Source organism: Onychomys torridus, chromosome 18 (genome assembly GCF_903995425.1).
Source record: "Onychomys torridus chromosome 18, mOncTor1.1, whole genome shotgun sequence".
NCBI lineage: Eukaryota > Metazoa > Chordata > Mammalia > Rodentia > Cricetidae > Onychomys > Onychomys torridus.
This window is the reverse complement of record NC_050460.1, coordinates 28,143,022-28,161,000: the sequence shown is the minus strand read 5'-3', so window position 1 is coordinate 28,161,000 and position 17,979 is coordinate 28,143,022. Positions and strand designations below refer to the sequence as shown.

General features: G+C 41.5%; 1 protein-coding gene across 1 annotated transcript in view; it reads left to right on the top strand.

Annotated features, from left to right (window-relative positions):
• The window catches only part of Prim2 (DNA primase subunit 2), a 224,475-nt gene extending 209,777 nt beyond the window's left edge, over positions 1–14,698 (top strand). Inside the window, exons 13-14 of the mRNA XM_036167828.1 lie at positions 4,614–4,682; positions 14,105–14,698. Coding sequence (XP_036023721.1) covers positions 4,614–4,682; positions 14,105–14,329 — 294 coding nt within the window. The 3' untranslated portion in view covers positions 14,330–14,698. The remainder of the gene's footprint in view (positions 1–4,613; positions 4,683–14,104) is intronic.
• The last annotated feature ends 3,281 nt before the right edge of the window (positions 14,699–17,979 follow it).

The following is a 17,979-nucleotide window of genomic DNA, read 5'->3' as shown; positions in this document are numbered from 1 at the left end:
TGACCTTAGATTGGAGACGCACTCACTAGCTGTATGTGTGATTGGTGGGGGCAGCATATTAGCTGTGCCTGTGCAGACACCAGTCACCAGAGCCAACGGTGGGCAGGTGGCAGCTTTCTGCTGCCAAGTCCTCCTCAAGCATCATTGGCAGGCACTGGAGTGAGTGATGGCAGGAGGCGGCATCTGCTCTCCAAGTTAGACCTGGACCGTGTGCTGTGCACTGATATTTATGTTGATTTCTGTTGCTGTGTGGCATTTCCCACTGGTGTTGGTGACTGTCATACGTGTTGATTGACTGGCCAAAATCAGTCTGATAGGTCATTTAAATCCTAAAAACAGTTATTTGATTTGTCTTTAAAGACATCTTGGTTGTGCCACTTTATTAGAATTCCTTACCGGGTGTGGTGGTACGTGTCTGCAATGCCAGCACTTTGGAAGCTGAAGCAGAAGGCCTTGAACTTGAAGCTAGCATGGGCTACATAGACTGTGTATAACCCTTGCCCATGTTCACATCAGAGAAATCCCGGCCCTGAGAAGGGGAAGTGAACACAAAATCCCACCCCTAATCAACAAGCTGTTTGCAATTGATACCTGCTGGGAAAAGGAAGATCCATTCTCTCCAGTAGTGCCTCACTGGATAAATCAACCAAACTCCAGGCTAGGCACCATGCCCAGGAGTACTTAATCAACACAAACGAACGCTGTGTAGTTTTTTGTTTGTTTGTTTGTTTTTGGTGGAGGGGGTTGTTGATTTTTTTTTGTTTGTTTTGGTTTTCATTTGTTTGGTGGTTTGTTTTGGGAAGGGTGGGGACAGAGGGGGAGAGAGACACACAAGAACACGACGTTTTATGGGTAGGGAGAGGACCTGGGAGGATTTGGAGGAAGGAGAAACATGATCAAAATCTAGTATGTAAAAGAAATTTAAGTAAGAAAGAACAATGATTAAAAAGAGAAGGGAAAGTAGTCCTCTTAGGGAAATAACCAGTAACTTGTCTTGAGGACAAAATATGATTAATTTCCTTTACTAAACATAGTAAATACAAATTGATGAACTGATAAACTTTTTTGTAAAGATAAAAAACTGAATTATTTCATTTTTAAAAGTTTAGAATTCTTCTTGGTGGATTTTAGTCACGTAGTAGCAAATAACTAAAAGTTGAGTGTTTATATGATAAATAAATGCCAATATGTAAGAAACAGCTGAATCATAGAAAAAAATGCTGTCATGTCCACTTTCCTCAAGAGGGGATGGAAAGATTGTGAGAGCCACGGGATCAGGAAGTCAGCTGAGAGGGTCTGCCTTCTGTGTAGGACAGGGAAGCTGCGCTCATGAAACCTTAACAGTATGGCTGCCTAAACAAGACCTGACCAATGACAACACCAGCTGGCATGCCAGTGTTGATGAAGGGGATCTCACAGGTCCCCACCCCTCAATGAAAAGCTACAGGTAGGGAGTGATTGCTGAGAGGGAGAATCAGTGTCCCCTGGGATAAGCCCCCTAATTGGTTTATCCAATACCAGGTGTCAGTCCTAAGACTGTATACGTACAAGCAACTGTAAATGGACTAAGCAGTTGTATTGATAAATTTTAGGTGTGTGTACATGTGACAGCCATAATTAAAGGAAAGGGCACAGTGCAGATAATATGTGAAAGTAGGAGAGGGTTTAGGAGTAGGGGGAGGAGACCAGTGGGAGTTAGGAACAGGATAGGATAGTAAAGAACCGAAGATGACCAAGTGTGTTATGTGTATGTATCAAGTGCTGTAATGAAACCCATTAGTTTGTACAATTAATAAATGAAAAGACTTTATATGGGCCTTGAGCCCTGTTGTTGACTAGTTCATGTCATTCTCTTAGAGAATAAGTTCTTTTAAAAACCTAGTTCATGATATTTGTGAAGGGGAGGGGTTGAGGGTGAGTAGTGCATTGTTTCAAAGCATCACAACAGGCTCATTGGACGTTTTCACGGAAAGTGCCTGTTTCTAGAAACAGTGTCTGACTGTCTGGGAACACTTTATCTCCAAGTCTGAGAACTTCCCACCACTGCCTCTGTTCTTGTCCTGGTGAGCCCACCAGCTGCCCTAGTCCCTAGTCTGCCCTGCACAGTTAGGAGTGAGAGAATCTCCTGTCTCCCTGCATTTCTACAATATACATCATAATCTGGACTCTGAGTAATTGTGTTCTTCTGTAGATGGACATTTTCTTTTTACTTTTGAGAGATATAAGTTGTTTCTATCTTCTTCTTTGGAAAGCTAGAGTAAGCTACAGATGATTCCTTAATTCTTTTTAGAATCGATCCTGTCCCTAATGAGACCTCCAGGCATCTCTATTTGGACAGGATGCATTTCTTGTCTTAATGAAGATAGTATCTGACACCGCTACCTAACTGCCTCAAGCACTGTCTCTTAGAGTTCTCTGTGGTTCGCTTTCCCCTGCGTATTCTCTTTTACATCCTCTGCTTCATCTCCTGTGTTCTAGTTGGTCAGTGTTTCGTGGCAGAAAACAGAACAAAAAGAAAACCCACTGTTCTTTGTTTTCATCAGGCAGACAGTTATACAAAATATTATCTCAACTATACTGTAGTATGACTAGTAAGAGTCTTTTAAAATAGATGGGTGAGTGATTTCAGATCAAACTGGTTTTGTTAAAGGAGAGCCGGCTCCATAGGGTAGTGTTCTTTTTGCTTTTTCGAGACAGGGTTTCTTTATGTAACAGCCCTGGCTGCCCGGAATTCGCTCCGTAGCCAGGGCTGTCCTCGAACTCACAGAGATCCGCCTGCCTCTGCCTCCTGAGTGCTGGGATTCAAGGCGTGCGCCACCACCGCCTGGCATTTTTTTTAAATAGCTTTGTTCTTAACCTGAGTTTAATGAGCAAACAAACAAGAAAAACCACGGGCATTTTCAATTAAGTCCGTGTGTTTCTTATATCCTGTGTCTTACTTGTGACGGTAACTTTCTTCCATGTGTACAGTCACCTGTGCTGGGTAGTTGAACTGACAACTTGACAGCACCAAGACCCACCTGGGAAGAGTCTAAATGGAGGATTATCTGGACCAGGCTGGTCTGCGGGACATGTCTGTGGGGGTTACCTTGACTGTTAGTTGATAGCTGAAGACCCAGCCAGTGGCGCCCGCACCATCCTCTCGTTTTGATCTCACATAAAAGGAACATAAATATACCACATAGTTCTTCAGCTTTACTTCTGGGAGTTTATTTCATCTTCAGATAATTTATGGCATAAAACCTTAGATTTGTGTTTGAAGTCTTCTTTGAAATGACAATTCATATATGTCAATCTGTTGTTTTTGTTATCTAGTAATTAATTTCAAGTTCATCACTACACAGCTTTAATGGCTGTATAGAAAGTGTTGAGATATAAGCTCAAAGTTCTGGCATTGCTTAAAAATTTTGTGACTTCATTCACGTATTGTCATTTATTTTTAATGAATTTATTTTTCATTTTTTTTCTAATTGAGGAAAAATGAGTCGTAGAGTTAGACAGAATCCTGAGTTCTGTGACAGGTTAATATTTACACAAATCTTTTAGATAAAAGTTAATTGAAAGTGATTTAAAATTTGGATAGAAGACAGTCAAAAGAAAACAGACCTTTAGCAAATCCTTGCTGATGCACACTGCCCCTCTGCAACTGTAATTTTCTTATGTTGTGTCAGAACTGTAAGGCAGTAATCGTCCGTGGTGGGGACAGCAGGAATTCAGGGCTGTGCTCATTTCTTTGGTGGCAGGAAGGTTAGCCTTTGGAAGGCGGTACAAATGAACAATTCTCTAGAATTCCACTTCCTTTCATTTGAGGTTAACTCAATTCCAGCATTTTTCTGTGCTTGATAAATATGTCAAATATGTATATTTTATTTATTTGGAAGTAGCGTAAGGCAATGAAACTTTACAAGTTTCAGCTACCTTTGTGCTCTGCTGATGAGGATGGGCACTTATGCCACTCAGAAGAGATTACATGAAGTACAATTGGAAGGAAAATTGTATTTACAAAAGATAGGATGGCGTCCCTAATAGGTGCTCAGAATAGGCTATTCACTCAGACATTATGCTGAGTTTTACTAGAAGTAACTTTATTACAGAAAAGTAAGTTGTTGCCTCTATGCTGGTCCAGAGGGTTTGGGTTCAGTTTTCCTGATGAGTTCCCAACAGTGTTTAGCGCTGCATCTGTGTAAACAGGTAATGTGAAAGTAAGTCTAAAGAGTGTATTTTCATGCCTCTATTATTAGATTATTAGATTTATAGGTACACGTTTTTAAAAAGATCCTGCAATGTGATATGCTGATAGTACCATCAAAGTAAAATACCAGGATCTGCTCTCATCTTGCTGTCAAAGTAATGTTATTAAAATCCATGGGTGGCAGGTCAGAAAGATCACTGGCTGTCACTTGCCGTCTGTGTTTTAATGCAGAGCTGGATCACTTCTGGATAATCTCAGCATCATTGTAGTGTCTGGGCTGCACAAGCATAGCATGCTACATGATTTATTTATTGAGTTTAATTTTTGGAAAGGAGATTATGAGAAGGCCAACAACTGTGACCACAGTGGCTTAGAAGAAACATAACTTGTGTTTTTTCTTTCTTCCCCCCATTCATTTTAGATTTTGGATTTAGTAAAGGGGACTCATTACCAGGTAGCCTGTCAGAAGTTCTTCGAGATGACACATAACGTAAGTAAATTGTTTAAATTTATAGATTGATGTGTGTGGTGGTTACTCTGTGTTTTTAGTTGTAGTAGTGAAAGTTATTCTCCATATTTCAACAAAAAAAGAGATTTATTACATGGTATTAAATAACTTACAAGATTTATAAAAGTGCCAGAGAACTGAAATGGGTCCTGCAGAACCAGAAATATTATGAGGAAGATAAATCATAAAAGGATCTTACCATACTGCACCCATCACTCCCTATCTGGGTTCAAGAACCAAGGTTGTTGAGGGTTTGGGTAAAAAGGCTTTTTGATGTCCGTCAAAACATTGCAAAAGCTACCATAGAAAATATATAAGTAGTCATATTTGTGAACTTACAGAATTTTGTCTGTAGAGCAGGTCAGAATTAACCTATAGGCCTTAGTCCGCCAATCCCTGGACTAGATTAGAACTGGGACCTTGGATACCTGTTCAGATGACCCAGGGGCCTTGTCCATCCTCCATGAGGAAAGTCTGATGTATTTGTGGCCGCCACTTATGGTAGTTTAATTTGCCTCCCAGGTTTCATATTTTGCATAGTAGAACCGTGGTTCACATGTGGAATCGTCAATTGCAAGGAAATCAGAGAAATGTAGTGATTATCTTGCTGGTCTCCTTAGCACTGAAAGTCTTAAAGGGTAATTAAGGTGAGTGCTGAGCGATTCCACCTGACATAGAAGGCTTGAAATACACAAAGCAAGACTCACATGCTCAAGAGGCCTGCGGTGATTAGATAAATAACCCGGAAAGGTGAAGTTGGCTACAAGTGGGAGAAACACGGTACAAACTGTGGTGTACTGAAGTATGTATGCACTGCCAGAGGCATTCATGTGGACAAAATTGACAGCCCTATGCAAGTCAACAGAAAACATCTGTAGGACAAAATCATCCCACTGACCCCTCATTCACAACCACTAATTTGAATGTGGATTCCTAACCTGGGACACACATCTAAGAATGGGCTTTGGAGGTCTGTGCACCTCTTAAAATAGTTTGTCATTGAGTGCTTATATACACTGTGGTGGATTGTGATATTATCCTGAGTCTCCCCACAAAGATACTGCATTTGTTGAATTCATTATCAGCTACTATGCTAAATTTTATATTCATATTTTTTATTAGGTTGTCAAAAGATGACTTTTAAAATGCTAACTATATAATTGTTTAATTTCTTTATAAGTGTTCATAGGGAAATTGTCTTATCAAGAAAGCCTTTGTGGAACTCTTGATTCATGTCAGGCATGCCACTAAGTTCATTGACCACATTGGCTCATTTGAGCCATACAGAAGGTACTGTTGTAAGCTATTAATGAATACAACGTAGAGAATCTGACCAGCCTGTGTAAGTTGTAGTTGGAATGGAACTTAAATTTGAACCTGGGCTGTCTAAGTCATCACAGCCTGGTAGCCTAGTCATGTTCTGTGTCTTGGTACTAGATTTGGAGGAATGTCAGCTGAGGTGATTCTAGACAGGAAATATTAAACACTGAGGCACTGTTGAGGTTAGATGATCTACCTCATAAACTGTAGTTTATTTATGGAAAACTGTGAATCCAAGTAACTCACTCAATGTGCCTCAGTTGGTCAAAGGAACACCTAGAGCTAGAGATGGGACTACCATGAATCCTGTCTTCTATATCTAATTGGAAAGTATTGCCTCTTCTTTTGAAATGACTTATTTTTATAAAAACCGAAGTATTTGTCATAAAATAATTAGTAAGCAACAACAAAGTTTCTTTAGTTTAATCATGACAGGACCTGCAACAGCACCCTGTGACTGGGCTTCTCAGCACCAGCCTTGAGTGCCCTGCTCCATGAGGATGTGTGTGACACTGTTCCTGGGAAGAGGTGAACAAACGTCTGTTCACCCAAGATAGGGCACCAACAAGAGACCAGTGTACAGACACCACCAACTTGCAGAACCAATGAGTTCTAGTGGGGTTGCTTACAGGAGCAGGAATGCCTCAAAGAAATGCATCACCAAAGCCCAGACCCAGCATGGGTGCCAGCTCACAGAAGCTGGAAATCTAGAGCATACTACACGAACTACATATAGCTCAGCAGGTTAGAACATGTCCTTTCCAGGTGCCTCATTTGGTCTGAACCTTTTTTTAAGTACCTTGGCTGGTCTTTACGTCTTCCAGTCAGCTTGGCTTATCTGCCTCTTCCAGGAATCTCAGCTTCTCTGAGAGTTTCTAATAGAGGAAGGGGGCCTAGTGAATCTGTCTGGTCAGTTTCAGGGATTTCCTGAAGCTATCGAATTGTTTGCTTCTTGAGTTTAAGGAACTTCCCTGCAGAATGGAGTATTTCAGCTCCCTTTTAACAACATCCTGTTGTGCACTCCCACCTTGCCATCCTTTATCTCACAAGCTTCCATCCAACATGGAAAATTTTGATCTCAGGAAACTACTACACAGCAGGACTGCATTTCTTACTGGCTCAGTTTGAAAGTTTTAATTTGATATATGCTCTCAATCATTTGTGATCCTTTTAACTAAAAGGCCTCCAAACTTTCAAAATTTGAGACCCTCTATCTAATCTTTAGTTTTAATAAATGAATTAGGCTTAAAGTTGAGCTGGACTAAGTTATATCCCCTCTCCCCTTTTCCATGTTTGTTTTGGTTTTCAGTGTAGCTCAGACTGGCCTCAGAGTCATGTAGCCCAAGCATGACCTTGAATTCCTCATTTTCCTGCCTTCACGTTCCGGGATAATAGACAAGCACTGTGCCAAGTGAGCCACACCCCAATCTAGTGGTTTTTAGTTTTTCAAAACAAGGTTTCTCTGTGTAGTTTTGGAGCCTGTCCTAGAACTTACTCTGTAAACCAGGCTGGCCTTGAACTCACAGAGCTCCTCCTGCCTCTGCCTCCCAAGTGCTGGGATTAAAGGCATGCACCACCACCACCACCACCACCAGGCTACTGAATTCTTAAGTGTGCTTTTGTGGTAGCCAACACAACTAGGGCTACAATTTGCCAGTTTTAAACCCGGCCTTAGTTTACTGAAGATGTGTATCCAAATCATTTCATCCATGGAAATAGTGTAGCTTAGACTGCATGTAAATATTTGTATTTATTAGATCTATTACTATGGATTTTTAGATGTGGATATATATCTCCACCTATTACTTTTCTAGTGTAAAAATAGAATCTATTTTTATTACCCACTTTCTGCCATCCTGTCTCCCTCCCCAGTAAACCTCTGGGTTCATTTTCCTCAGGCCTCTGTGATGGATTTCACTTAAATGCAGGTTTTGAAAATGAACTCGTTAATTGATCCCATTTGCAGCAGCACTGTGATAGCTCCATATGGCTGTGTGGTAACACCAGCTGCCTCATTACAAGCTGTCATTGCAAAACCTCTTGATTAAAACCTGAGTATCCCATAGGTAAAACAATATTGCTTCCATTCTTCAGATCTACATTTGCTGTGGCAGAAATAGGAGACCTACATTTGTGTGAAGGTCATCATGTGGAATGCATTGGCTCCTTCAGTGGGTGTCAACAGCTGACCTACTGAGAGCTGTCTGCCTTGGTATTTTTAAGGGGCAGTGTTCAAAACAGTTGACTATTGCTGCACCCCCCCCCCCCCCGTCATTTGCATTCATGAATGCTTTGACTGTAAATGGAAACACCAGGCCTTGTGTTAATCTCTGAGTCTTAATTGAAAATGGTTTCTTTAGAAATAGATCCCTTTGAATATCGACTGGAGACTTATTTTCGAAGTAGTTGAGCGTAATTTCTTCCCCATCATCTAAATTGCTACAGAAATCTTGTGGAAACCCATCACATTTTTATGAAATCTTACATGGGGTATATGAAATGCACAAAAGTGTCTTTCCTGGTGTGGGGTCGGCCTTACAGAAAGCAACCGATTTCTGGGCTAGAAGCTACGCCCACCACCATCTCATTTCAAACCCTGTCAAAGCTTCCCAACTCATTTCTCAGAATCTACACATGCCCCATTCCATTCCCCCACCCCCTTCACACAGCACGGGGTGATACTTATAGTAATCGAATTTGATTATTTCATTAAGATCTATCTGTAGATTCCCATTTCTCTGAAGATAAAATTTGAAATTTATTATGTGTCCTATAAAACATTGTCATCAGCTATGCTGACCTGGTTCTGATCCTTACCCATTCTCTGAACCTTCCAGGTTAATATGTTACATGCTTCTCCTCTGAAAACCCTCTCCCCAAAGACCCATCCCCAGGTCATGGTACCAAAGGGTAGAGTAGAGCCTTTGGGGGTAGGATCTAGTGGAAGGAGGTGACATCATGGAGACCATGCCCTTGACATGGGGGTGCTGGTCATTGCTCTGACATGTTCCCTCTTCGCGATGTACCTTAGCACAGGGACAGGAGCAACAGACACTGGACAGACCATGTATTGACATCTCAGAACTGTGAGCCTGAATAACCTCTCTCCCTTTTGAAACTATTATCTTGAGTATTTTTTCACAGTAATACAAAATATGTAAAAATGAAAATACACTACAGTGGTTCCCTCTCCCAGTACCATGTGCAAAAATAATTAAAATCAGCTACAAAGAAACCATCACTAATAGTAGCAGCCAGTAGGAAATTGGGGAAAGGAGGAAACAGGAGATGTGTAAATACAACAATGAAAAGTCCCAACACAGGTGTTTCCATCAAGGCAAGGAATCAAAAGTAGATTTATGTGTTTGTTTTGGTGAGTAATAAAGAAAATGGCCTCTGGCCCTTGGGATTGCAGAATGAGGAGTTGGGATGGCTTCCACAAGCTGACTTTGAGGAGTGCTTACTGTCCTTTTTGGTCTGGTTTGTATTTGTGCCCATGGCTAAACAAAAACAAACATCAAGTCTGTTTTTCTGAGCAAGACAGAAGACTGCCCGGAGCATATATGCTTTCTTCAGAATGAGAGGGAAAGATGGGATTCACCGAGAAGTGCAGTTCAGTCAGAACAAAGTTCATCACACCAACAGGTGCCTTCCAGACCACAAGTTTAGCAGAATGAGTCAGGGCCATGCATACCTGAGGATCTAGCAGAGACCATGATATCAGCCTATCCCAGTGCCCTGGACTCTGCTGTAAATGCTTAGTAAAAGTATTAAAGTGGACGTTCAGAAAAAGTACAGTCCTTAAATATATTAGAGTTAAGACACTTATCTGCCCTTCCCTTGCTAACCTTTGATGGAAAAAGCAGCGAACTGTTGAGTATAGTCTTATAGTTAAATTCATTTCCATCTTTCTTTCATACCTGTGATAATATAACCAGTTTCCAGTTTGGGTTTCTTTAAAGTGGAAAAACAAACCCCATAATGATAACCTTATTCTTTTGGGAATTCTACATCATTTTTAATTGGTTCACCTTTCTTGACTCTTAGAACGTTTGATTTGGATTCCATAGAACCACAACTTTTAAAAAAAAATTCATATTCCATTAGTTTCCCTCCACAGCAACCTGATGTCATAGCACTATTATTATGCCCATTCCAAAGCCAAGAAAAGTGTGGCTTAGAAAGGTTACTGTGTTTCCTCTTGCTCACACCGAGTTCTGAGACGTCAGTTTAGCTCAGTTATCTTCTGTAAGGAGGGGTGCATTGAACACTCTAACAACTTGAAGGAAGGCGCAGAAGAATCGCTCATAGTAATAAAGAAAATCCTCCCTATATGACTATTTCCAGAGTAGATTATTTTCCTAAGAGGTTTTTAAAAAGGCTTTTTAAGAATCTTTAAAGGGGCTGGAGAGATGGCTCAGTGGTCACAGCACTGGTGGTTCTTGCAGAGGACCTGGGTTCGGTTCCCAGCTCCACTTCACACCTCACAACTGCCTGTAACTCCAGTTCGTGAGGATCTGTTGCCCTCTTTTGAGGATGCTTGCATACATGCAGGCAAAATACTCATACACATGTTAAAAAAATAAATCTTTAAAAAATAACATTTAAAGCCAAGTTTTATAAGACTTTCACTGTCAGTTTGCTTGACTTTGCATGAAGCCTCTTAATATAGTTCCAGAGAAATGGAAGTGCCCTAGTCAGAAGGCCGGCGTTGGGTTTTGTTTACTCCACCTGTCTGTGGTATTGTGTTACAGAAGGACATTGTAAGGTGCAGGTGTTGAGCACGTCCCCCCACTCCCACCCTTTGCTCCTCTCGACAGTTCTGTTCTTCCTTTCATCTACATGTACATGATTTTATGCATGTAGAAAATCTGAGAAGCACAGATGAAGGAGGGGGTATTTGTCTTTTCAGACTGGCTCAGTTTACTTACTAATTATCTCCCGCTATATCCATTTTCCTGCAGATGACATACTTCATTCATAATGCCTAAAAATATTCCACGTTTTCTTTATGCATTCCCTGGTTGCTGGATGGCTGGGTTGGTTCCATACTTTGCTATTGTGGATAGTGCTATAGTAACAGTGGTGTTCAACTATTTCTATGACATGTTGATTTCAGTAAATATGAGTGATGTAGCTGGAGATGGATTTTAATTCACATAAATCCAGTTACCAGCTTGATGACCAAGTAAACCATGACCTCTGGAAGCATCAGTTTGCCAATCTGTACGTGGAGGGGCTTCAATTTAAAGGAGCTGTAGTGTCTTTCAGGTCTCTGATTTTCTGTTTATAAAATGTGATGTCTTCTGATTGAAATTTAACCTTCTCATGAAACATTCCAACTTTTTCAGGAATTGGATGAAATGAGATAAACAAGTTCACAAATATGCCATTGTTAATAAAATTATACATTTATCATAAAATGTTGAGGAAACATTTAGAAGTTAAGCAGCCCCATTGTTAAAAGGACAAAGTTTTTTTTTTTCTTGGTGATCTGTAGAATAATTCTTAAACCTAAATATCAACAACCAGTCATTTAACACAGTATTGTAACTACAATTACTGGTTTAAGGTTTATTAATTAACTGACTAAAGGATCAGGAATTCTGGAAGTGCTGACTTAGCAGGAAACCCCCCTTTTTTTTCTGGCTCATGTTCTACACATTGAGTGTTCATTCTGAGTGACAGTGACTCCTTTTCTCCCTGGCAGTCCGGATTAATCCACCATAAGATTATACATAGATCTAATCACAGCCCTTTCGTCCCTAAGGACTCTTACGGATTCCAGTTACCTGGCATCTAGAGAGTTACGTCAAGACAGACCCTGGCTTTCTGAGATCTATCTCCGAGGTCTGGCTCCTGCCGGATTTGTAACCTTGTTTCTTCTTATCTCTTAGGAGCCTTTTGTACCAGGCCATGGGAACTGCTGGCTCCCTGTGCCTTTCCTCTTTCCCCTGCTCTGTGTGCCTGCAGCCCCTGTGCTGGCTGCTTCCTCCTCCCAGCCTTTGCCCTCTGCACCTTGCCAGCCCAGCCCAAAGCACTGCACCACTAAGCCTTCTTTGATCGGCCAGAGCAATGGGCCTTTACCTGCATCCTCACCCTTTCCATCGCTGGAAATGGCTTCTCAGCTTACAAGTTACAAGGCTGTGATTTATTTATTTATTTGTTTTAGCCTTGGTTGTAGTCAAATGCATTCTTGTATTCTGAAAAACTACTGATTATAACACAGCCATGTATGCAATAAGGGATGAAATGTATGACAGGCTGATTCTGGGCTCAACTCAGTAAATATTTATTAGATACCTGTAGTGTGCAGGCCAGCTCAAGACAGAGTGAGGTGCTAAAAATGGTAAAAGCCAAAAATAGGCCACAAACCTGTAGCCTTGGCTGCTGATGAGCCTGAAGCAGGATAATTACAAATGCAAGGCCAGCCAGGCTATAAAGACATAGAGACACTATCTTTAACAAGTAAATAAATGAATAGTAAGATAGATAAATAAGACAGAGCATAATGGTTTCTAATCTAAATACCACGTTTTTAAAACCAAGCAAAGCTCAAGCAAAGCAGTGTCTGCTCTTACCTCTAACTGCAGGTGAGAAGGTGAGGGTTTGTGTGAGGCTGTGTGTCTCACACAAGTGGTAGTCTAACCCAGTAATGGAGTGTGAAGACAGCGACGTGAAGATTCCCATTTTAAATCAAAGTTTCCTGTTATATTATGCCACATCAGAATCCCTAGAGCAAAAGTCTACAGTTTTCAGGAAGGAATATTGTATGTGTACACAATACTTTGACCTTGGCCCAAGGACAGTCACTCATGTCCATCTTCATCCTTGGCAGTGTCATCTTGGGCAAGATCCTTAACCTCTCTTTTTTTAGTTGTGTTACCTAAAATTCCTGAAAAAACATTGACACTAGCTGAGTGCATGGAGGAGAGTGTGTTTATGACATCTGGCACATAGTGGACAGGAAATACTTGCTGCTAGTAAGAAAGATGCTTTCATTCACCATCAGTAAATTTTAGGTTCAAAATCTGGGACTAATACTCTTTGCTCCTCTGTTCTTGGTGATTACTAAAGATACAGAGTAATGAGAAATATGAGGTAATACTCAAAGTTCAGTATTTGAGGAAAAGAAGTAGCATTAAGTCACAGTGAAAATTTAAAAAGATTTCCTCCAACAGGACAGTTCACAGGATGCCCCAAGTTAACACAGAGAAGTTGCCTTAAGATTGCTTGTTCAGCCTTTTAATTATACCAAATGAGATTACATATGCCAGACCTAAGCTCTGAAATGCACTGGCACCAGGGACCAGCATCAAAATGATCAAAGTGATTTTAATAACACTTGAAAAGCTTGGCCAGAAATGTGCTAAGCCTTTTGCTTAGGGCTAGAGATGAAGTAACCTGTGCATCACTAATGGCCATTTTAACACATAGGCTTGTCCAGGTGTGTTTCCCAAACCCTGTTACTATTGTGCAGGGGCCAGAACCCAGGTGGTACCCATCCTGGGGAGGGCTCTACCACTAAGCTGCACTTCCAGACAGCCCTGTGGAACATATTCATCATGAGTATTCATCAACAGACATTGAAACGATGTGGATACTCTTAAAAATTGAGGGTGTGGTTGGTATGTAAAATGAATAAAAAATGTCTTAATAAAAAAACGAAAAAAAAAAAATTGAGGTTGCACTGGATGTGGAGGGCTGAATTGTTGTCCAGAATGTCACAGAATGGTGCTCAAGTTCTGTGAACATGGCAGAGGGGGGAAGTAATGTGTTTGCCAAGGTGTTTCATTTGTTTTGAGTCATCTGCTTTGTTGAGAGTGGGTAGTCAGTAGGAATTAGAGCCAACTGCATAGGTTTGGACGGAGCGTACACATGTACTAGCTCTGGTGTTTGTGGTACCTTCAGCCGAAGCTCCACTGAATGAAGTGGAGTAAGTAGTGGGTTGTGTGTTCCAGATGAGGATAGCTGGGCTCCAAATCACAGGCGTTAGGCTGTGAGTAAGGGTTGTGACAGCCTTCGAAGCTTTATTTCTAGTGTTGCTGTGTGCTAATATGATTTAAATTTGCTTCCTTGGACAGGTGGATGATTGTGGCTTTTCTTTGAATCATCCAAATCAGTTCTTTCTTGAGAGCCAGCGGATCCTAACTGGAGGCAAAGATGTCAAGAAGGAATCCAATCAACCAGAAACACCTCAGTCCAAACCCAGTGTCCAGAAGACCAGGGATGCCTCATCTGCTCTGGCCTCTCTAAACTCCTCCCTGGAAATGGAGCTGGAGGGCCTGGAAGATTACTTTAGTAAATGATGTGGCCACTTCAGTAATTCCCTTCCCTCCAGTGAATGCATTCCTGTTTGTAAGGTTTGCCTTTTTAAAGCCTTCCTGCTGAGCAATTTCCTTTACCCACCTACTTCATGTATGCTCATTTATTAGCAAAGCAGGCTTGCTTCCATATGACATATGAAAGCATAATGAAAAAAAAGCCAGAGTTCCTATTGAAACCTTTCATTGACTGTTTTGATTTGAATCCTGTTTCAGAGATTTAAAACAGTACTTAGAGACTAAAGTCCTCAAGCAGCAATACAACTAAAACCAACTTTTAAGTTTCACGTGGTATAATTTTGACCCAGTCCTCTTTTGGAGTATTTTTGCTAATAAATATCAACATGAATGTGACTATATCTGTGTAACTGGGAGTCTTATTTCACAGCAGGTTAGGCATTACTTATTTGAAATGGCTTTTGAAATACTTATCGCTGTCAGTCGATATGAGGAGCAGAGGGAGCTCCGAGTGAATGTATAAAGAGTGGATGGAGTCCTGAGTGAATGTGTACTGTTGACATGGGCACGGCCATGGCAAGGACACCAATCCCTGAGACTCACGGGAGTGGCAAAGCCTTCTTCTGGTCTGAGTGGGAATGCTGACAGCATGTACAAAAGATCCCAAGCACAGCTTCTTCCCCAGGGCGTCTGCAGCTGGGGGCTGCTGTCCTGTGGAGGCCACCTCCTGAGATCAGCTGAACTGCTTCCTCACCTCAGAGGTACTGAACCAGTTTCTGGTGCTTGTTGCAGTCCGGGCTCCATCAAAGCAAGCCCAGCCTACCCAGCCCCGTGTGCTCTGCATATGTGTCTGTGCCCTGCATTCCCTCATCGCCCCAGTCAGGTCTCACACGTGAAGACTGGAGACTGCTTTCTTTCATGGCCTACTTGTTATTCACTATCAGCAAGGAGACATTCCACTCCCGTGAGCGGCAGCAGACTCGCTGAAATGAACGGTGACTGGAGAGACAGAATTACAGCCGTCATTTGTCAAGGGACCCGCTGTTAAGTAAGTCATGGCGCTCTGCATCTCTATCGTTGTTTTCCACCTGCTTCTCACTAAAGCAAGAAGGCTTGACGTCTAAAGTATGCATTACCAGGTGCTTTGGTAATCAGTATTCCTTTCAGTGCAAGCAGTAGGACTTAGCAAACACTGTGAATGGCCGCAGACCTGCAGCATCCGTTCCCGGTGCTGACTTACCTCTGGCCAGGAGGTGAGGTGGGCCTGGACAACCCGTGAGGGCAGTGTTCAGCAGAGCCATCTTCTAACAGCCTGATCCCTCCACTGCGTCTCCACTCACCCAGAGGGCCTGGGTCTTTTATATATGAGAATGGATTACTTTCAACTGTGCGAAAAATACAAGTCCATTTCAGTCTTCTGGTGAGGGGGGATACTGGTCCTTTTCCTTTGTGAATCAGAATCTAAATCTAAAAGACATTGTATTTAGAAAACTGGACTGTTCAGAGCAGCACAGTTTCAGTCTTAGGATGTGCTATATCCTTACGAAAGGATTGAAGTAGGAGGAGGTACCGAATAGTACAGTGCTCCATGGAGCTATTTTTAACTGCAGAATTGTTAGCTTTAGAACATTGAGCATCCAAATGTAGGTCTCTTGTAGTGCAGTAAAGGGGACATTAGACACAATCTCATCATGTAGTCCAATGAGGAATCTCAAGATCTCCGTAGGTGACAGTGTTGTGGGGCATCTTTTGTTGCTGCCCCATGTCCTTGTTTCACGAGGCAGAAGTCCACAGACAGAATGGTAGGTATGTCTTAGTGCCTATTTTGTTTTAATGTCAGCTTTAAGACTGTATGTCATCTTCTTAAATGTCTTATATGTCTCTAGTCAAATTTCAGAGTAATTGCTAGTGTAGATCCTAGTCACAAGTGCAGTGTCTCGGTAAGAAGTCATCTGTTACACAGAAGAACAGGTAAGATGTTGTGAAGTCTGCAGATTGAGAATATAGAAGTTAGAGGCCTAAACAAAAGAAATGAATGTTTTTCTGCTGCTTTGGGAGGTTGGAAAAAGTAATTCATTTTTTCATGCTTCATGGGTCTCAGTAGTTTTGATTTGTTTTCTTGAAGGCAGACTTGTTTGAATTGGATGATGTAGGAGGAACCTAAAAGAAAAAAGATTCAAAAGATGGTGGCCTCTTCAAAGAGCAGCTGATGAAAAAGAATGAGTATTCTAGATCATCACTGTGACAAAGAATGAGTATTCTAGATCGTCACTGTGAAAAAGAATGAGTATTCTAGATCGTCACTATGAAAAAGAATGAATGTTCTAGATCGTTACTGTGACAAAGAATGAGTCTTCTAGATTGTTACTGTGACAAAGAATGAGTCTTCTAGATCTATTCTAGATCATTACTGTGAAAAGAATGAGTATTCTAGATTGTTACTGTGAAAAAGAATGAGTATTCTAGATCATCACTGTGGCAAAGGATGAGTGTTCTAGATCGTCACTGTGAAAAAGAATGAGTATTCTAGATCTATTCTAGATTGTTACTGTGAAAAAGAATGAGTATTCTAGATCGTTACTGTAGCAAATAAGGTGGTGTGGCTCTCGAAGACAAGATGAAACAGCTGGAGAAAAGAGACAAGGTGGGCTCTGTTGCTACAGCGATGGCATTGTTGATGGAGATGCTAGTGGATTTCTTTTATGTTGCTCAGTAGTTTTCATCCTGCCCAGAGGGTACAAAGCTCTTAGTTGTCATGCACTTAAAAGAACACTAGAAGAGTTTAGGTAAACTTTTTGGGACTCATTGTAATATTGTGGTCATAAGAAATAATAGTTACAGAATTTTAATGTGTTGGGAGTGGAATAAAGCATTTGGGGAAAGTCTTTAATTCATACAGATTTATAGTGAGCTAGGGATCCGTCAAGTCATGCAAGGGTGTTTGCTCACTCTACCCCACTTCGACACTGATGCTCAGCACCATCAATGCAAATTTCTGTCATTCTTTGCCGAGAAGGAAACGTGGGGTTTCAGCTCGGAAGATGAAATGAGACAACGCTGAAGTTTTCATTGCAGTTTGCAGATTTAATCAAGGGTTTCTCCCACCAGCATCAGCTTGACATTAAATGTAAGGGACCATTAAGTGAGAGCTTGACAGCCGCTCTGCTTGTGACGCTGTCTTTGCAGCTGGGAGGGAAAAGACATCGAGAGGGCCTCAAACCATTGTAGCAACTAGACCCATTTGTTAGCTGCTTTCCTATGGTGGCCGAGGATGGGGTGAGAAGGTGGACAGGCTGGCCCTCCCTATGGATTCCGGGGTAAACAGGGGGCTCTGTGTCACAGTGATAAATATCCCAGCTGACAAAAAAGTGAGGCTGGGAACCTATTTCAGGGACAGAGTTTGGTTTGTCTCACTTTCAACATAGACAGCACCAGGGTGGAAGTTGTGTTTTCAAGCAGGTCTGACTTGAAAGGTTTAGTTATTCTGCTCCTGAAAACCCTAAGCATCATTTGGGAGTTGGGCCTCCAGTGGGACATAATTGGCTCAGAGTGTTTTCTCACACAGTAGCCAGCTTATAGTTGGTAATCGGTATTTACCCAAAGCGTCTGGCCGCTTCTCAGTGTTGAGCTCTTTTTTGACAGGTCTTTGCCCTCACCTAAGCCTTCTCGCCATAATT